At 42.5% G+C, this 21,444-nt stretch overlaps 1 protein-coding gene and 7 non-coding genes across 8 annotated transcripts in view; 4 read left to right on the plus strand and 4 right to left on the minus strand.

Annotated features, from left to right (window-relative positions):
• Positions 1–4,963: 4,963 nt before the first annotated feature.
• TRNAD-GUC (transfer RNA aspartic acid (anticodon GUC)) lies at positions 4,964–5,035 on the plus strand. The gene has a single exon. It is a non-coding gene; the product is annotated as a tRNA-Asp (tRNA).
• Positions 5,036–5,106: 71 nt separating this feature from the next.
• TRNAA-UGC (transfer RNA alanine (anticodon UGC)) lies at positions 5,107–5,178 on the plus strand. Its single transcript has one exon. It is a non-coding gene; the product is annotated as a tRNA-Ala (tRNA).
• A 6,061-nt stretch (positions 5,179–11,239) lies between these two features.
• On the plus strand, positions 11,240–11,311 carry TRNAD-GUC (transfer RNA aspartic acid (anticodon GUC)). The gene has a single exon. It is a non-coding gene; the product is annotated as a tRNA-Asp (tRNA).
• Positions 11,312–11,390: 79 nt separating this feature from the next.
• Positions 11,391–11,462, plus strand: TRNAA-UGC (transfer RNA alanine (anticodon UGC)). The gene has a single exon. It is a non-coding gene; the product is annotated as a tRNA-Ala (tRNA).
• Positions 11,463–11,947: 485 nt separating this feature from the next.
• On the minus strand, positions 11,948–12,020 carry TRNAF-GAA (transfer RNA phenylalanine (anticodon GAA)). Its single transcript has one exon. It is a non-coding gene; the product is annotated as a tRNA-Phe (tRNA).
• A 169-nt stretch (positions 12,021–12,189) lies between these two features.
• On the minus strand, positions 12,190–12,261 carry TRNAD-GUC (transfer RNA aspartic acid (anticodon GUC)). The gene has a single exon. It is a non-coding gene; the product is annotated as a tRNA-Asp (tRNA).
• A 431-nt stretch (positions 12,262–12,692) lies between these two features.
• Positions 12,693–12,764, minus strand: TRNAA-UGC (transfer RNA alanine (anticodon UGC)). Its single transcript has one exon. It is a non-coding gene; the product is annotated as a tRNA-Ala (tRNA).
• Positions 12,765–16,828: 4,064 nt separating this feature from the next.
• The window catches only part of DHX37 (DEAH-box helicase 37), a 37,987-nt gene continuing 33,371 nt past the window's right edge, over positions 16,829–21,444 (minus strand). Inside the window, exons 26-28 of the mRNA XM_063454330.1 lie at positions 18,258–18,331; positions 17,842–17,939; positions 16,829–17,165 (exon numbers count right to left, since the gene is read on the minus strand). Coding sequence (XP_063310400.1) covers positions 17,083–17,165; positions 17,842–17,939; positions 18,258–18,331 — 255 coding nt within the window. The 3' untranslated portion in view covers positions 16,829–17,082. The remainder of the gene's footprint in view (positions 17,166–17,841; positions 17,940–18,257; positions 18,332–21,444) is intronic.

Consider the following 21,444-nt stretch of genomic DNA (forward strand, 5'->3'; position numbering starts at 1 on the left):
GGGCTGTGAGGCAGTCCTCCCGAAGCGGATCGCGGCGGAGGTAAGTACATCTTACCTCCTGGGGCTGCAAGCCGTTACGGCGTGCCATGCCGTCATAACGGCTTTAAAGCCCACTTAACCCGTGACGGCATAGCACGCCGTAACGGCGTTAAGGGGTTAATTTGCGCTATGTGTCTGTTCAACCATAATTCACCTCTTTCATATTAAGTTCACTCACACTTATTATATATCATTTTGTTCAGGAAAAACAGGGATTTCATTTCACATTGGCTATGTTGCCGCTCAGGATTGAAAATTACCCCCATCATGGCATACTGTTTGAAAAAGTAGACAAGACAGGGTAATCAAAATTATTTAAGGTATTTAATGTGGGCTACCTTGATACCTAGCGCCATTAGGGATAAAAAGAGTGCCTGTGCATATTGAAACCTTTGTAATCAAAATGATGTATGTCCAGTTTTTTTTTACTAAAGTTTACTAACTTTATATGTGATTTACCTAAAATGGCCGCTAGGGCCAGGGAGTTTCCCTTTGACATCAACTAACACCCTCACTAACAAGATGGCGCTGGAATCTGGGGGAGACCTCCAAGATACCAGTGACATCACACCCGGTAGGAAGAGCAATAAATTAACCACTTAACACCTAACGAATTATTGATGTATTATTTCATGTTATCTCTGACAAAGCATATGATGTAATTTTGCTTTATAAGTGTCACGTATTCATCCGCTGATAGAAATGTGGTTAATGACATTTACTGTCCACACAGGAAAAGTTGTGCCGAGCAGCAACCTAATCCACAGAAGGGTTAATGCTGAGCAGCTATTATGCAAATGAAACCTGGTAACTGACTTTGGGGTCAAAGGCCGGTTACAGCCTATCAGAACTAAAGGAGGGGTATTTAGGCCCAGTTCTCATCCTGCTCAGTGCCCTGTTGTGGTTTCCCTTGTGGTTGTCCGAGAGCGTGTTCCTGTTATTAGTTTTCTACCTGGTTTTTGACTTTGACTTTGGCTTTGTTTATTGACTTCTCTATATTCTGGTATCCTGACTCCTGGCTTTCCTCATCGCTGCGTCCCTTTCTGTGTTCCCTGACCTCGGCTAGTATTTTGACTATTCTATGTACGTTAAATCTGGCCATTCTAAGGACCGGTAATACGTTACTTATTTGTCATCCGTGCTATACAGTTCTACATGCTCGATCAAACAGTAATCCTGACATTACGACATGGCCATAGATCCTATAGAACTGTGTCAGCACATAGCTGCTTGCGAGAGGAAATTAGAGGAGAATGAATACCACATGGATCAATTCGCTCAGGCTTTCAGTATGCTTCTCGCTAGAACGGCGCATCTGCAGCCTGCAGTATCTCCTCCTATAGCACCTCTACCCTGTGTACCTCCACCCACTGTTAATAGGACTCCTAGCATCTCCTTATTGCCATCCCTACAGTTTGATGGCAATATCCAGGAATGCAGGGGTTTTCTTAATCAGGTGGAGTACCATTTTGAGGCCTCACCAGGGTCGTTCCCCACGGACAGAGCAAAAATTGGTTATCTAATGAATCAATTAAAGGGCAATGCCCTTGCCTGGGCTAATCCGTTGTGGGAGAGTAATCGGAGCATAGCTCATAATTACCAAGAATTCCTTGCTGAATTCAAGCTCACGTTTGAGCCATTGGGTAGAGAGGATAACGCCTCCACTGCCCTAATGCACATCAGACAAGGTAACTGGTCTATCTTGGATTATGCTATTGAATTCCGTACCTTAGCTTCTGAGGTAGACTGGAGTAACAATGGGTTAATCTCTGCATTCAAAAAGGGTCTCTCAGAGACTATATTGGATGAGATAGCCGCTAAAGAATTACCTAAGAGTCTTAACAAATTGATTACGTTTGTCATGCATATTGATAATAGGTTAAGACTCAGAGAAGTCACCAGAAGCAAGACCAGACGTACGGCTATGTCCCTAGCACCTCAATTCTCTAAACCTGTTTTATCTAACCTCCCTGTACAGTCCGAACCTATGCAGTTGGGGGTCACTAGACTGTCGGAGGCCGAAAAACAGTATAGGAGAAAGGAGGGGTTATGCCTATATTGCGGTAGAAAGGGACATATGATAACTAATTGCCCAGTGCGTCCGGAAAACTTCTGCACCTAAGAACCTTAAGGGGACAGATCTTAGGTGTGATGGAGCTGTCCTCTAACAAAAACAAAAGTAGATTCCTCCTTGAGGTATCTATTTCCCTTGATAACAAGAAGTTTTCTTGCAGTGCCCTAATGGAAATTTTATTGATGTCCAGTTTATTAGGGGTAATGAGATACCGGTCAGGGAGAAACCTACGCCGCTAGCTGTAGAGGCTATTGATGGTAGACCACTCACACAACTGCTTATAACCCACAAAACTGTCCCTATTACGATCTCTATTGGGGCCTCCCATAGGGAGGAGATGACGTTTCAGGTTATTACTTCTCCATCATGTCCTATCATATTAGGGTTTCCGTGGCTGAGTAAGCACAATCCCTATATTGACTGGGCTAATGGGGAGATATTAGAATGGGGTAAAGAGTGTATGGGGAGTTGTATAAAACCAGTACTAAAGAGATTGGGTACTATTGATCTTCTCACTACCACTCCCCAAACTCCTGGAGTTCCCATACAATACAGAGAACCTCAGGAGGTGTTTAACAAGGCTCAATCAGATGTATTGCCTCCCCACAGAGCATATGACTGTGCCATTAACCTGTTTCCAGGCGCTATGCCACCTAAGGGGCAGTTTATGCCTTATCTCCCCAGGAGAGTAAAATAATGGAGGAATACATCAAAGAATCCTTGAGCAAAGGGCACATAAGAAAGTCATCCTCACCAGCTGGTGCAGGATTCTTTTTTGTTGAGAAAAAGGGTGGTGAGTTACGCCCTTGCATAGACTACAGGGCACTTAATAAAATCACTGTAAAAATGCATACCCTATCCCACTCATTTCCGAATTGTTCGATAGACTTCAGGGAGCTAAAGTATTTACTAAGCTTGACCTTAGGAGCGCATACAATTTGGTTAGAATTAAAGAGAATCATGAGTGGAAGACGGCATTTAATACCCGTAGTGGACACTATGAATATCTGGTAATGCCATTTGGGTTATGCAACGCCCCGGCCGTATTCCAAGACTTTATAAATGATGTACTCAGGGAATTCATTTACTCATTTGTCTTGGTTTATATGGACAATATTTTGGTGTATTCCTCTGATCTTCAAACTCACCACTCCCATGTGAAACAGGTTCTGCAGACGTTGTTGAAAAATAAACTTTATTGTAGATTAGAAAAGTGCATATTTGACCAGCCCGAAGTCCACTTTTTGGGTTACAACATCTCTGTATCGGGATTTCAAATGGATCCTAAAAAACTAGAGGCTGTACTACACTTGCCATTACCCTCTGGTTTAAAAGCCATTCAAAGGTTTATTGGTTTTGCCAACTATTACAGAAGATTCATCAAGGGATGTTCTTCTGTAATAACCCCAATCACTAATATGACTAGCACGGTATGGTCCAAAAAGGCTGTGAATGCTTTTGAGACTCTTAAACAAAGATTTGCCTCTGCGGACATACTAAAACATCCCGACACCAGTAAACCTTTTATATTGGAGGTTGATGCATCCGAGACAGGGGTAGGGGCTGTTCTCTCTCAGAGAGAAAGCCAGGGAACACCATTGCATCCTTGTGGCTACTTCTCCAGAAAGATGTCTCCTGCTGAGCGCAACTACGATATTGGCAATAGAGAACTGTTGGCCATTATTCTTGCCCTCAAGGAGTGGCGACATCTTTTGGAGGGTTCCAAGGACCCCCTGTTGATCATAACTGACCACAAAAATCTGGCATATGTAGGGGATGCCAAACGTTTGTCTTCCAGACAGGCTAGATGGTCACTGTTCCTTTCACGTTTTAACTTTCTCATTACTTATAGACCTGGTTCTAAAAATACCAAGGCTGATGCCTTGTCCAGGCAATTTGATAATGAGTCAGCTCCGGAACAGGTGACATCTCCTATTATTCCACAAGAGTGTATTATTGCTACTACTGTCCTCTCATTGTCTTCTCCACTGCTTGGCACCATACAGGAGGCCCAGCCTCAGGCGCCCAGTGGTAAACCGTGTGATAAACTGTTCGTTCCCCTATGTGAAAGGGTTAATATCATGAAAGTGTTCCATGACAATATAACTGCTGGACACCCGGGCATCAATAAGTCCACTGCCGCGATCACTAGATCATTTTGGTGGGATTCACTTAGGAAAGATGTAAAGGAGTATGTGCAGGCATGTTCTGTGTGTGCAGTTTCTAAGGTGACTCATGCACTTCCTTGTGGCCTGTTGCAGCCTCTTCCTGTTCCTGAGATTCCATGGTCCCACTTATCCATGGACTTTATTGTTGAGCTTCCTAGCTCTGCTGTGTTCACTACTATTCTCATGGTTGTAGACCGATTTTCTAAGATGGCTCCCTTCATTCCTCTCAAGAAGTTGCCATCTTCGCAAGATTTGGTCCTATTTTTCATATGTGAAATTGTCCGTTTGCATGGCATCCCTCACAATATTGTGTCTGATAGGGGCTCTCAGTTTGTGTCCAGGTTCTGGAGGGCGTTCAGTAAACAATTGGGATTGATCTCTCCTTCTCCTCCTCCTACCATCCACAGACCAATAGTACAGCTGAGAGGGCTAACCAGTCATTAGAAGTTTATTTGCATTGAAGGCACACAGTTTCTACTGCAGAGGTATTTTGAGGTAGAGGAATTAAGTGGGCACTATATGGGCCCTTTTAAATTAGCTTGACTACAACACTGGATGATGCGACAGACGTTTTGCATCAAATCATAGAGAAACACGAAATACTTGCACACACATGTAGACACAATAAAACTATCAATATCTGTATTATGTATTTGCATATTTCAGAGATCATCACAGCTAATCCTCGTTAGTATAGTGGTAAGTATCCCCGCCTGTCACGCGGGAGACCGGGGTTCGATTCCCCGACGGGGAGACATTATTTTCATTGTTTATTCAATCACGTATATATAATAGAACATTACCTCAGTTAGAAATTTTGTCTAAGGGGATGTAGCTCAGTGGTAGAGCGCATGCTTTGCATGTATGAGGCCCCGGGTTCAATCCCCGGCATCTCCACTTTAATTTTATGCTGGGCGTGGGTGTTTCCTCTCTTGTTTCTTTGTAAGTGAACTATAGTCATACTGACTCAATGTGTTCACATTAGAGGCCAACACGATAGCATGGTAACCACACAAGGGCATTGCACCCAAAAAACTTAGAAAATCGGTCTGGTGTCAGTATGTCTGTCAGAGTGTGTCTGTGTGTGTCAGTATGTCTGTCAGTATACATGGAAGCGGCACAGGCCCTAGCCAGCCCCATAACACCAGAAGAACTTGCAGGAAAGATAAAAGAGCTAAAACCCAACAAAAGCCCAGGACCAGATGGGTTCACTGGGCTATATTACAAGACATTCGCACCCATCCTAATCCCACACCTGTGCACCTTATACAACACCATACTTCAGGGAGACCAACTACCGAATGAAATGCTACAAGCGAATATATGCCTCCTACCCAAACCTAACAAAACCAACCTCGAACCTGGACATTATCGACCAATCTCACTCCTAAATGTGGATATTAAATTATTCACCAAAATCCTCGCAGACCGCCTAAGCCCCAACCTAACCAAACTAATACACCCAGATCAAGTGGGCTTCATACCGACACGACAGGCAAGCGATAACACAAGACGGACATACAACCTCATCTGGACGGCTCACAAGAAACACACCCCAGCTCCAGTGGTGTATTCTGGTTTTGTGCTGCCCTAGGCATGACAAAACTCAGACGCCCCCCCCCCACCCTGCGTGCGCTCCACCCCACCCTTCCCCCCTGCCACGCCTTCTAAATTCACACACACAGGGCCGGCGCGTCCATAAGGCGGCACAGGCGGCCGCCTTAGGGCGCACCGGCTCTGGGGGCGCAAAATTCCAGTGACCGGCAGGAGGGAAGTGCTCCCTCCTGCCAGGTCACCTCCTGGATCCCCGGAGCTGCTGCGCGGCGTGCGGCTGAAGTTGATTAGGAGGCGGCGAGGGAGCTCTCTGATCTCTCTGACCGGCTCCCTCGCGCGCCTTATGCTGATGCCGCGGGAGCCGGAATATGACGTCATATTCCGGCTCCCGCGGCATCAGAAAACAGCCTGCGAGGGAGCCGGTCAGAGAGATCAGAGAGCTCCCTCGCCGCCTCCTAATCAACTTCAGCCGCACGCCGCGCAGCAGCCTCACTGGACCACCAATGAGAGACCCATGCCAGCACTCCAGGTAGGGAGGCTGGGTGGGACATTTAAATGTAATTTTTTATTAATTACTGTGTGTGTGCATGTGAGTGTGAGTGTCTGTCAGTGTGTGTGTAAGTGTGTCTATGAGTTTATGTGTGAGTGTGTATGTCAGTGTGTATGTGTGTGAATGAGTGTGTGTGTGTCTGTCAGTGTGTGTGTAAGTGTGTCTATGAGTTTGTGTGTGAGTGAGTGTGTCTGTCGGTGTGTGTGAGTGTGTATGTCAGTGTGTATGTGTGTCTGTGAGTTTGTGTGTGTGTGAGTGAGTGTGTGTGTCTGTCAGTATGTGTGTCTGTCAGTGTGTGTGTGTAAGTGTGTCTATGAGTTTGTGTGTGAGTGAGTGTGTCTGTCGGTGTGTGTGAGTATGTCAGTGTGTGTGTGCGCATGTGAGTATGTGTGTGTGTGTGTTCGAGTATGTGTCTGTGAGTTTGTGTGCGTGTGTGTGTGTGTGAGTGAGTATGTATTTTTCTGTATGCCTGTCTGTATGTATGTATGTATCTGTATGATGGTATGCCTCTGTATGTATGTATGTGTCTGTATGCCTGTATGTCTTGTACGTATGTTTCTGTATGTCTCTGTATGCATGTATGTAACTGGATGTATGTTTGTCTCTGAATGTCTGTATATATGTCTCTGTATGCATGTATGTAACTGTATGCCTTTATGTCTCTGTATGTACGTATGTGTGTGTCTGTGTGTCTCTGTATGCCTGTATGTCTTTGTATGCATGTTTCTGTATTTATGTATGTGTCTGTATGACGGTATGCCTCTGTATGTATGTATGTGTCTGTATGACGGTATGCCTCTGTATGTATGTATGTGTCTGTATGCCTGTCTATATGAATGTGTCTGTATGACGTTATGTCTCTGTATGTATGTATGTATGTATGTATGTATGTGTCTGCATGCCTGTATGTCTCTGTATGTATGTTTCTTTATGCCTGTATGTCTGTATGTATGTGCCTGAATGTCTTTGTATGTATGTTTCTGTATGCCTGTCTGTATGTATGTGTCTGTATGACGGTATGCCTGCATGTCTCTGAATGCATGTATGTCTCTGCTTGTATGTCTCTCACTGTATGTGTCTGTATGTCTCTGTATGATTATTGCTGTCTTTGTATGACAGTGTACCTGTATGACTTTGACTGTGTGACTGAAAAATGATGCCTGTGTGCCTGTGGCTTGGGAGGAAAGAAACACAGGTGAAGATGCATTTTTTTTTTTTTTGTAATGAGGGTTGGGGGCGCCAAAATGCATCTTCGCCTGTGTAACTAAAAATCCTAGCACCGGCCCTGCACACACACACACACACATTCACTGACAGACACGCATACACTAGCTAACAGACATACACACTCACTAACAGACACATACAGTCCCTAGCAGACACACATTCACTAACAGACATGCATACACTCACACTAACAGACACACACATAGTAACACACTCCCTGACATACACACTCCCTGACATACACACTCCCTGACATACACACTCACTCACTAACAGACACACACACACACACACACACACACACACTAACAGACTGTCAGGGTGGCGGTCCGGTGCCCGGGACCCAGACACTGTCCGGGCGGCGGTGTGAGGACCGGGACCCAGTATGCCTGATGTTCATAGTAGGAGTCAGTGTGGAGGTGGATTAGCAGGGTCTGATGCAGGGTAACCGCACGCCCCCTGGTGTTGAGCACCAGCGTTTGTGCAGCCACATACCAGAACCCTGGTTCAGCTTATACGGATCCCAGGAACTAGCAGCAGGAATTCAGCAGACCTCCCAGAGCTGAATAGGGAGGTACTGCAGCAGGAATGTATCCAGTACAGAATCAATGAAAGACTAGGAGAGGCACCAAACATGAAAACAAGACAGAACTAATAGAACCCAGAACCAGAGAAGGATAGGAAGCTAAACCCAGAACATATACACAATACATAAGGGAAACATTGACATAACATGGGCAGCACAGGACAGGATTGTACATGGACTGGGAATACAAACTAAAACAAGACAAGATATGATAGGCAAAACAAGAGGAGAAATAACTATATATGAAAAGTATGGGGATTTAGTTACATTATATGATCATACATTGCATAAGCCTGCCAACAACACCAATGTACCCCATATTCGGCAGGTCCTACTCTGCCTAATGCAAGCTAAAACAACCAAAGAAAACATATACAGCACTTACCTGCAAGAAAGCCTTAAGCAGCTGCCTGTAGGACACTGAAACAAAAAGAATGATGGAAAACAAACGGGTGTGGCAACATAAAACAAACATTTAAAGGAAACCTGAAGACTGGGAATTCCAGGGACGGATTACAGGAATGAACCCAGAAAAACCCAGCATAAAGAAAACCAGACATAGAATAGAAAACCAAAAAACCAAGAAAAACAAAACAAGAATTGTAAAAAGAGTACTGGATACCAGAAGCCATTGCCAGAATGATCTGCAACTAGGAACAGGATGTGACACAGACACACACACTCACTAACAGACACACACACTGACACACACACTAACAGACACACACACACTCACTGACACACACACTAACACACTCCCTAACAGACACACACACTAACACACTCCCTAACAGACACACACACACTCACTAACAGACACACACACTAACAGACACACACACACGCTAACAGACACACACACTAACATACACACAGACACACACTAACAGACAGACACACACACTCACTCACATTAACACACTCACTTTTTTTTTTTATTCAACAGCCTCCTTACCTTTGGGAATCCTGGGGGGGATCTCCCTTTCCCTGGGGTCCAGTGGGGCTGCTGGGCGGTCGGGCGGCGCGCAAAGGAGCACTTTCCTCTGAGCTCTCTGCCTAGCTCCCTCGCGCACCGCAGAGTGATGCCGGGAGCTGGAGTATCACTCTGCGGCGCACAAGGGAGCTGAGCAGAGAGCTCAGAGGAAAGTGCTCCCTCACCCGCCGCATGCCTGAATTGTTTGTTAGCCGCAAGGCTAACAAGACATTTGCCCTCGGCGTTTGGGGGCGGCTTTTTTTTGCCGCCCCCTGGAAAATGCCGCCCAAGGCAAATGCCTTGTTTGATATAAAGAACAACCACTGGGAGGAAATGGATATAATCCATCCGCCAATGTTGTGGTGGTTATAGGATATAGTGGGGCTTAACCCCTTGAAATATATAGAAAGAAAGAGGCTACTGGTCGGCAACTCGAAAACGAATTGCCCTCCAAATAGACTTTATATCCTTAAATTTACAAAAAGGCTTATGCTGCAGGTACCCACTAAAGGGAGTCTTTGCATGCAGTGAGCCAAAACAAAAAACTCTTTAATAGTCCCTCTTGAGGAAAAAAGCAAAAAGTGTAAGTTAAAATAGAGGACCTAGTGGGGTACGGGTCATAGCTACGCCTGGCTATTATTTGTAGCGAACACAAAAACTAAGGAGATATAAGTGTGGCTTCAAACATATGCCGAATACTCCACTAGAATAGTTGTGTCAGAAAGACCAAGGTTACAGAGTATGCAGCAACAGTTGCTGAAACATCTGATAATATTTTGTATCAACTGGTAGAAGCTGCAAAATGTACACCCAAGAATGCAAAATATAAATACAATAAAGTACCCAGAAACACCAAATATATATACAATAGTACTTTAGTATATATTTAGGTAGATTTTAGACATCACTTGTTATGTGGGAAACGGGTACAATTGTAAGGGGTATGAAACTGTAGATGGCTTAAAGGCTGTAGATTACAATGTAGTTGTACCTTAAGATGCCATAAACTTTTGTCCCTTGCATAAATGCGAATCTTTAGGCAGGCTCTAAATATCTCTTAAAATACATAATCGATATACATCACAATGTGAGAATACCTGGAGATAATTTAAGAGCTGTTGGGTTACAAATGCAGTTCAAAATATAAATATACCTTTAAATGCCATAAGTTTATTTCAGTGCAAAAAGCAAATCTTGATTTTTAAGGCAGAAGGTATATGCAAACCCATGTTAAATCATAGAGGAAAGCATAGAGATAAATTATGTAACCATATGTACTAAGATGCCTAAACAGCTAAATGTGATTTGGGGGTAGGGATCCCTAGCATCTTGTACATATCGTATACATGTATATTCAAATGGTCTTAAGCGTGCTCAGGATCGTAGAGATGTCACAGCCCCAGAATTGTCCAAACAAAGAAGTTAAAAAGTAAAGATGAATCCGCTCGTGGTGAGCTGTTGCCTTGTTTGCCTCGTGGCTAATACGTCCCTGCCCAGCTCTCTACCTATCACTAGACGCCGAAAAGGCATTTGACAGGCTGTTATGGCCCTTCCTATTCGCCACACTAGAAAAATTCGGACTCCCACAAAGATTCATGAATGCCTTGCAGGTGCTTTATGCCTCACCACAAGCACTCCCACACCCACAGACACCAAAGAGAAGTGCTACAACCTAACAACCTAAACCAACCCCCCGCAAATTCACACACACAAAAGGTACCAGACAAACCAGACTCAAAATCCAGTAAGAGGATACGAAATCGGAGCAAAGACAAAAGGGCAAAACATCAGGATATCCTACCCCCCCCCCTTTTTTCTTTCTGTACCCCACCCCAACCAATAGACAACGGAATGACGATACAGAACACAAATAAAGCAATGGGCAAACAAACACATAAAGCAAACGCCCAAAAAGAACTATGTAACCAGATGTATTGAATTTCGAACGACAAGAACAACCAATGCAAAAAAAAAAATAAAGAAAAGGGAGCAGATAAAAAAAATAAAGGGAAAGGAGTGTAGACACAATATTACTATCAATGCATATTTCAGAGTATATCTCAGCTAATCCTCGTTAGTATAGTGGTAAGTATCCCCGCCTGTCACGCGGGAGACCGGGGTTCGATTCCCCGACGGGGAGGCTTTATTTTCATTGTTTATTCAATCACGATATAGTCGATATATCATAGAACATTACCTCAGACAGTTATATTGTCTAAGGGGATGTAGCTCAGTGGTAGAGCGCATGCTTTGCATGTATGAGGCCCCGGGTTCAATCCCCGGCATCTCCACTTTAATTTTATGCTGGGCGTGGGTGTTTCCTCTCTTGTTTCTTTGTAAGGGAACTATAGTCACACTGACTCAATGTGTTCACATCAGAGGCGAACACGATAGCATGAGGCACACAGGGCATTGCACCCAAAAAACTTTAAATTAAAAGATAAATTAGCAGTCAATGATTGCATGTACTGTAGGTGTAGATATTGTCTTTTCGGTAATGCTTATTATGTGTTGCTATTATCATCAGTATGGTTGTGACTGGATTCTGACTGTGTACATGGCTGTCTACAAATGAAGAATATATTAAATATAACGGCGGAAATATATTGAGATGATATCAATAAACTTTATTATAGAATAGGAGCTGAAAGTTCTGTGTTCCTCTTTTTCTTTAATATTTCAGTAGTTGAACTATGTAATAAAACAAGCATTTGGAGAAGGACATTGGAAAGAAAATTATAGACGAATCATATATATATTTTTTTAAAGAAAAGTTTGCCGAAACCCGGGATCGAACCAGGGACCTTTAGATCTTCAGTCTAACGCTCTCCCAACTGAGCTATTTCGGCTGATAAGAACCAATATCACACAGCAGTAGATAGCAGTAGAGACGTTTCATATTCTCCTGTTATAACGAAATAGAAATATAAGAGATCGAAAAAATGCCAATAAAAATATAACAAAACAGATCACCCATGAGTAATCCTTTATACAATAAATAATAAAAAAAAAATATACCTCCCCGTCGGGGAATCGAACCCCGGTCTCCCGCGTGACAGGCGGGGATACTTACCACTATACTAACGAGGATTGGCTTGAAATGCGTTGCTAAATATGGGAAGAGATGGTGACTGTGATTTCCCCTTTCTAACACACTGTACAGGTATACAGGTCTCATAAAAGCTTTACTGTGCATTCATACTGAATACATTCTAGAATGTGGAACACACAACACTAAAATCTCATCACACAGAAGTGTCACATTACAGAGAACAGCAGATCTGTCCTGATTGTAACAGATTTACAAATATGTTATTGGAAATAACTTAGAGAACGTTCTAACAACATGCATGACATATACGCAGGATTGTGTATGCATAGCGATTATACATATATATATATATATATATATGTATATAGAGACACATACATATACATACATACACACACACAAACAGTAAGTAAAAAATGCTTACTGTAGATGGGCAGGGGTGAAATAAAAAAAAATAAAAAAAAAGGAGTGGAGATGCCGGGGATTGAACCCGGGGCCTCATACATGCAAAGCATGCGCTCTACCACTGAGCTACATCCCCTACGGAGAATAATTCGATGCCTGCACATAGTTATACATGCAGAAAAACTTTATGGCAAGACAGGAGGCTTCATATTTGCTTTATCTTTCTTTACTGAACCTCCCAGCAGCAAAGGAACAGTAATGTAAAAAGTTCAACCAATCAGATAGTATAACAGTATTATATGATGTCATCAAACTCCTCCCATATCCTGTTTCTTTGCTGCTTGCCTCCCAGGTGAGTCTACTCTAATTATATTGCTGTATCATTTAACCTTTAATACACTATTTCAATTAAAAAAATTATTACAATGGTCATATATCTTTAACACTTTATTCACTTATCACTTTAACAACACTTTCTGTGGAAACATTTATGCTCTATTTATTTTAATTTATTTCTATTCAATCTTGGACTACTTTGTCAATTTCCTATTAAACTTTATTTAGGTTTCCCCTTTAAATCGCAGGAGGTTTTTCCTCCTGCGACTCATTACTGCTTTTTACTATTCTCAGTTTCGCGCCCTCACGTTACCCCGCCCGTTCGCATCAGCACTTAGCAAGTGCATTGTTTCCCGCCCTTTTGCTGGCGGCGGCCATTTTATTCGCGTTCCAGTCACCAGAGCAGCGATCAGCTCGCCTGACTTCGGATCTGGTAAGTACTATTTTCCTCTTCTGTTTATAGCACCTTAAAGTGCTAATACCTTAATTTCTTTTAGTGATTTTTTCCCCCCCTTTATTTCCTTCTCAGGATTTTTTTCCAAACAAATGCACTATAATTAAAGTGATACAACACTTTAATATCAATTCTTAAGGTGTTTTAACACCAATATTACTGTTAAGGGTGACCCCCTTATACAAATGCACTATAATTAAAGTGATACAACACTGGTGGCTTCACAATATGGAAGCATGGAATGGCAAAGCCATCTTCGGATCACAAACAGATTTCATTCTGGAATCCGATGCCAGTCTCCTGGGATGGGGCGCCACATGCGCCCAAGGGTCCACAGGGGGACTTTGGTCCCCATCCGAACAAGCACTGCACATCAATTGTTTGGAATTGATTACAGGATCTTTCGCAATTCGCAGTTTTGAGAAAGACTGTTTCAACTGTTCACTAGTACTGCGCATGGACAACGTCTCTGCAGTGCGCTATGTGAATCGGTTAGGAGGCTCCCGATCCAAGCTACTATCCGATCTGACCAAAGATCTTTACCAATTCTGTCAAAGGAACTTATCTATCAGAGCGGAATATCTTCCGGGCACGGACAACCTAGTCGCGGATTGGTTCTCTCGCCATTGGAGGGATGTAAGCGACTGGCAATTAGACCCCCGCGTGTTCCACCAAATTCATTGCCTTCGCGGGCCCCTTACACTGGACCTGTTTGCATCCTGTCTGAACCGCCAGACGGAAGCCTTTATCAGCTGGCTCCCAGACCCCAGTCATGGGCAGTCGACGCCTTTCTACATCCTTGGCCGGAGACAGGAGCCTATGCGTTCCCACCTTTCTCCATGATCCAACGCACCCTCTACCGGGTCAAAGCCCTAATAGTGACGATAGTCATTGTCACTCCACTAAGGAGAACCCAGACTTGGTTTCCAACCCTGTTAGAATTATCAGTGAACTATCCAATTCCTCTACCTCGATCACCCGACATCCTCAGGAACCCAACAGGGCACTTTCACCCACTCGCCCTTCAGGACCGGCTCCAGCTTGTAGCTTGGACCGTTCCAGGGGATCTTGGAACGTCTCAGGACTTTCGGAGACAACTCAGGCTCTCCTATGGGACTCCTGGGCCCCAGGCACTAGTCGAGCTTACATCGCTGCATGGAAGACATGGGTCAGCTGGTGTTTGGAAAGGGACATCGATCCCTTTTCAGCACCTCTGACGATCATCCTAAATTTTCTGTCTACCCTATTTGATCAAGGTAAATCCTATCGATCAATTAATGTCTATAGATCCACTATCTCTGTGGCCCATAATCCCATTGACAATGCGTCAATAGGGAAACATCCTTCAGTCTGTAGACTTTTACGAGGGATCAGGTTAGCCAGACCCCCTCTTCCTAAATACTCCTGTTTCTGGGATATCACTCAAGTCTTTTCCCTTTTAGAATCCTGGACCGCTAATGAAAATTTGTCGCTACGTCAACTTTCGGCCAAACTGGCCTTACTCCTATGCCTGGTATCCTTCCGTAGGGTCTCGGATATCAGAGCATTTGATCCCCACGCAGTAGTCTTCTCACCAGACGAACAAAACTAATTCTTCCTCCGTATTCTACCTTACTTTCCTAATAGACAGTCACTCTGCGTGGCACTCTGCGTAAGGTATTATTTAGATGCCACCACCACTCTACGCCCCCCCTACGGGACCCCTCCTCGTGTCTTATGTAAAACCACACAAACCGGTATCCGCACCCACCGTCGCACGGTGGATCAGATGGATACTAGCGCAAGCAGGCATTGACTCAAATTTTGGCGCATATTCAGTCAGAGGAGCAGCCACATCCTCAGCCTTTCGCGCGGGGAGCTCCCTCTCAGACATTTTGTCATCTGCACATTGGTCCAGAGAGTCCACATTCCGTACATTTTATTTCAAACCTATGACACATGCTGCATCTTCTATCATATAGGAGCGTTAAAACAGCAAATATGAAGCCTCCTGTCTTGCCATAAAATTAGGGATTATTCTAGCTTTAGTGACTGAATAATTTAAATTTTATTAACGACAGGAGGCGAATATTTCCCCCCCCTTCTTTATTTTCACTTTCTAACACCCGCCCAGGTAAGTTACTATGCATTCTAGTCTACTGGTTACACACACTTTATACACCATCTGCCATAGGTTCACGCCATAACACTTCTAATCTAGTGTTTGAAATATTCAATATTATATTCAAAGAGTAACTACAATTTGTTCTTAACATACATGCCATAAATTGCATTCACCTAGTATGAGAACCTATACTCTCACGTCTTTTCTCTATTCCCTTAGTGTGAAAAATACCTACCTTTGTATATACGGCTCCTTCAAGCACGCTGAAGATTCCACATGTTGACTACTTCAGGACTCCAACTTAGTCCGCAGTTCATCGTTACAGTTTACACGGTTGACACAGACATATCATCGACCACAGCAAGAAAGAGGATATGGGAGGAGTTTGATGACATCATATAATACTGTTATACTATCTGATTGGTTGAACTTTTTACATTACTGTTAACTGTTCCTTTGCTGCTGGGAGGTTCAGTAAAGAAAGATAAAGCAAATATTCGCCTCCTGTCATTAATAAAATTTAGATTATTCAGTCACTAAAGCTAGAATAATCCCTAATTAACACTTCTATGTAAACTATGGATATGGAAATCAATACGATCAGTCACTTGTTAACACTACTTTCTCTTATAGTGGTTCCAACCTTGGCAAGAAACCGGACATGACCATATGGAATAAAAGGAAAAAAATACTGCATCTCAAGTACTTACCTCGCTTCATGCAAATAAGAAATGCATTTATACTGCGAGTATACTTAGCAACCCAAGCTTGACAAAGAACCCCTTTCAATGGAGGAAATATAGCTGGGTACATACTTTGGTGGATCAAAGTATCCAACGATACAAATAGTGCAGTCTTTATACAAACTATGGTTTATGTCTCAAACCATCTACTATAAACTCAATTGACTAAATTATGATTTTACCACAAGACACAGAGGCTCATATTGATTAACCCTTTCTTTAATAAGCCACACGCTGTGGTGCGCTATCCCTGTTGTACACCTTGCTAATGGCTGCTTTCCTGGTTAATTTTTGGCTATTACCAATTAGTCTAATTCGTCATATGCAGTATAATTACATGGCTGTAGCCTATCCCTGTTGTACTCCCTGCTGCTGGCTTAGTTCCTGCTTGATTTTCACTTTGTACATTAGTCATTATCTAATGACTGCCAGCGGGGCATATTTTTGGTAGCAATTCACTCTGATTTTCTTACTTCCAGCCGAGTTCAATCATCAGAAAAAAGGAACAGTAGCTTCCTGAGGGATGCAAGGTGATCAAGCATACACAACTTCACACATTTTATTTGTATCCATTATGTACATATAATACAATGTTTAGTACATAACATCTATGTGTGCAAAGTAACCATTTCACACGTTTCTTTGATTGTATTTTACATTGTTCCAATGTATGGCTAAGTTAAAAAAAAAACGTGTTAAAGAGTACAGTGTCAAAAAATACCACTGTAGAGATTTTCATATAATGATGGGTTGGACATCCAGTCAATCTACATTTTGTCCCAGTGAAAGTCTATAAGGCACATTTTACATTCAGTGTTCACGTTGCAACTGGTGGCCAAGCTTGCAAAACTTCTTCATGGATAGCTTCTGGGAGCCACTGGCAAAATGGAGATAACAAATCTAAAAAAATAAAAATAAAAAAATGTTAAAGAACATTCAGATAAACTGCATCCCAAGATTCATTAGGCATCAGCGCTAAAATGGTGCATGTTAAACATAAAGGTTTCACTAAAATTCAACTGGCAAAGTTTAGGCAAATATAGCCAATTTGGAATAATTATCCACCTCCACTATAGTCTGAGCTTGGATAATTTCAATCTCAGTTCAGCAACAAAACACACACGTTGATGACAGGAATCACACTCTTGCTCTATAGGACAGGTGAGCTACTGAGAGTGAAACATGATAGGACACTCGTCTTGCATATTATTAATGGTAGGTAGAAAGAATTAATGATGCATCGACTAAACGGCAATGTTTTAGAGTGTTTCCTACATTGATGTTATGTATCAAACACAACTATATCTATCATATTATCTAAATATTGTGATATATAATCATATATAAAATCTTTATTATATTGATCAAAGCAGACTAGTAAGGTGCTTTATTTTTTAGATGCTGCACCTGCATTATTACATTAGATTTTGGACATGAAAACACAAAATTATAATAAAGGCTTTCTGGGCAACATTAGTAATACAATTGCCAAATATATGTAGAGCTAACACAAGACATCTGCTATCTAGTATTAAAGACACATGCATAGTCATAAGGCAAATAAAAAGGAACTTACATTTTGGGTCGCTTTTCCAGGCAGCCAGTAATGCAGGCTTGTTGTCACAATTTTTAGAAACAAGAGCTTTTAGTAAGACTTCGGTTCTGGGCTGGAGTCTGGACATGGAAGAAAAAAAATAATAAAATAATTAAACAACCAATTTAGATTAATTTAGCAGTTTCTTTTTAGAACAAATATTTTAACAATAGCTAATCGTGAAAGAGCAATTTGTAATTTGATTATAGAGGCTGGTTTAACAAGTACCAGATCATTTTATCACAGCCCAACATAAAACACTACTGTAAACAAATATTGCCAGAAAGAAAAAAACGAAATTTACTATGACAATATCAGACTTAAAAATTTACTCTAGGTTTCATTAGATACAACAAGGCTACTTTGTTAACGTTTAATTAAAAGGACTTAATACTTACTTAGCCCAGGATTTTATCATAGTTATTGGGCTGGACAACAAAACATTGGTGTAAGAGCCTAATTTCTTGATGACCTAAACAAAGAAGTCAAGGAATAAAAATAGAATAAACGTTTGAATCAAAGCACATGTGGTTACAATACTCGACTATAAGCAAGTTACATTGTGCAGAGCGTGTTTATTAATACATCAGACAGGGAGTTCCTAAGTATAGGATTATATAATACTTTAATATTTAAATAATTCGCAAATATTTGGTGTCAATGTGATTATAAACAACGTTAGAGTTGGACACAGAGCATGGTAGGGTTTTAGGAGTGGCCATAGTCAAACACATGAGCATCCATAAAATCTACCCCTGGATTCAAGCACTGGCTTTTTTATGCCACCTAGTAACATCCCTGGCTTAAAGGGTACCTGTCATTCTCCAAACACTAAGATTTTATCTATACATCGTGCTAGCAGTTTTTCTAGCAAATGTATAGATTAGGAAAATAAAACTATTTTAAAATTTTTTTTCATCGGCTCAGTCAATGCCACGGCGTGGCAAGGCACTGACTTATAAGGTAGAGCAGAAAACACCTCCACCACAGGAGGTCTCTCTGCTCTCATCCCATAGCAACCACAGGGCATGCACTGCAGTACCTATAAAAATACCTTAGTGCTGGTTGGGGAGTATAGGAAGGAGTAATGTCACTCTGGTCCAACATTGCTGACATCACTAACTAGATTTGCACTGCTAGGGGATGGGTCCAAAGCAGGGCAAATTAAAGAATACAGGAGAGCGGAGGACTGCCAGGAGGTGGGTATTAAATGAAGAGTAACACCCACGAAGCTGCTCTGAATGGTGGAAAAGTGAGTAAATCTTTATATTTTACATTGAATACACTATGTACCTTTATGATACATGGTGTATTCAATGTATATGGAAGTGATTTAAGGCAAATCATTTTTCCGTTACAGGTTACCCTTAAAAGGGTAAACTGAAAATTAGAAATCATCTCCTACTAAGGAGATCTAAAGCTGGCAGGGAGTATAAGTAAACAGCAAATAGCGAAAAAATACATACAAATTCTTAGCTTGGTATGGGTAAGCTTGTCAGAGGGGGAACGTAAAAAATAAGAGTTCCAAATATATTTACAACTCTCCATCGATGGGTGGAAGAGGTGGAAGCAACTAGGAAATTTCAGGACGTGAAGGCTACTACCCCGACTCTCAGGGATCGCTACACCAAGCGGTGGTTTCACTGGATCCGACTAACCGCCTCTGACGCTTTTCAGAACCGCATGGCGACGCAATAGGCGGAGGAAGAGAGTAGTAAGCCTAACTAATTACAGCACCGACATAATGAGTGAGGGAACGGCGGTCCGGGACGGCGACAGGGGATGGGATCACCCCGCTTCACCCCCTTACAAAATCTACGTACACATAGACGAGACACGACCAGCCACAACATATCAGCATACCTCCAAAGGATGACTGATGGCAAGACGACGAACAGGCCTGACAGGGACATACACAGGTGCACACACACCATTTACACGCAGCAGCGCGCCGAGCACACGCGGAAACACTAGTCCGGCCGGGGGGCACACTCCCAAGGACACATCAAAAACGATGCGACTTTGAACTACGCTACATGACACCAGACCCATTACAAACACGCAGACGGTAACAACATAGTGCAAGCAGCCACTGTAGCCAGACAGAAACCGACAGGAATCGCGAAACCACACACTTCAAGCATGACACGCAACACGCACACCATTAGCCCACACGCAGACCTATATAATCCACCCCGAACTCCACGAGACAGCACCACAGCCATGTAAACGAGTGAATCCACAAACGCACGACAACACCACGACTGCACGAACGACACGCATAGTACACGATTCAAGAACACCGACACAGGATTCACAAAGACGCTACGCTAGAGGCAGACACACAGAGCTCCGGAATAAAGCAACTCAACACGGGTACAACCATAGACACATGCAATAGAAGAGGCACCGACATACAGCAACAGGCCCCACCATAACTAGCAGAGGGGATGGCTATGACACATGCAAGGCCAACATTACCACAACACACACGAGCAAAGATAAATTACTATGAAGACATGGGCGTTTGAAACGAAAACTTAGCTAAGCTAAAATATGCAACCCGCATTGCACTTATCAAATGAGGTTGTCATCGGTTAAATGTAAAGTGTTTACCGTTTATTGTTTAATGTAAAATTTAATATGTTGTACTCTGTTCAGCAGTACATCAAAAAAGAGCCATGGTCAACTAGCCTCTGCGCAGGCAATAGGATGACATTCAAACTCATAACTAACAACAGCGACTCTGCGTAGGCAATGACCCTCTAGACAACAAGACTAAGTTTGAAATCCATTTTTCATTTATTTTTTTCTTGCACTCTGGCAAACGTAAAGTGAGCGATATAACTCCCATTTTTTGTTTCCATGTTCACTTCTACTCAATAGTTAGCTGGCATATAAATCCACTTTGTCTACCTACCACGCACTACATTTTGAATAGCTGCTTACTTAAACGCACGTCAGAATGTCAATTTATTAACTAAAAGCAAAAGAATAACTTTCTCGCGGAAGTACAACACCTGAGCACTATATAACATTCATGCCGCATGTGTTTAACATAATGCTATAATGATAGGACTGAGTCACCGACAGTAATTACTAGGGGTTAACTGCTTTAAAGCCAGACCAAACATTTAATGGGAGCCTTCCTGAGCTGATCCCCCGCTTCTGTTGTTAGGCTTTGTTATCAAATACAGCACAATCCGTTCAGCCGCGGTGTAATGGTGTACCCTTTAGTTAAGCCATAGTTTAACTCATCACTGCCAACATGTGTGGAAGTACTATCGGGGTGCAGCACATCACTTAGTAATACAAAGTAGATTCATAACACGTTATTTCACATACTTTAGCCTGGCACGTTGTGATTTAGCACAGACAGCAGTGCATAAACTTCAGTTCAGCCAAAATTTGAAGAGCCCTTTCTCCTAGCTTGTACCCAGAGGTGCTGGGCTAGTGGGTAAATCGTATTGGCACAAGAAATCTATAAATAATCCTCAATACTAACCCCATGTCTCCTGTAACACCTTCGTGGGTGTTCGAAGCTAGAACTCACTCTATAAAATGTAACCAACTGCCCAGTCCACC

Source organism: Pelobates fuscus, chromosome 5 (assembly GCF_036172605.1).
Source record: "Pelobates fuscus isolate aPelFus1 chromosome 5, aPelFus1.pri, whole genome shotgun sequence".
In the NCBI taxonomy this organism is placed as follows: domain Eukaryota; kingdom Metazoa; phylum Chordata; class Amphibia; order Anura; family Pelobatidae; genus Pelobates; species Pelobates fuscus.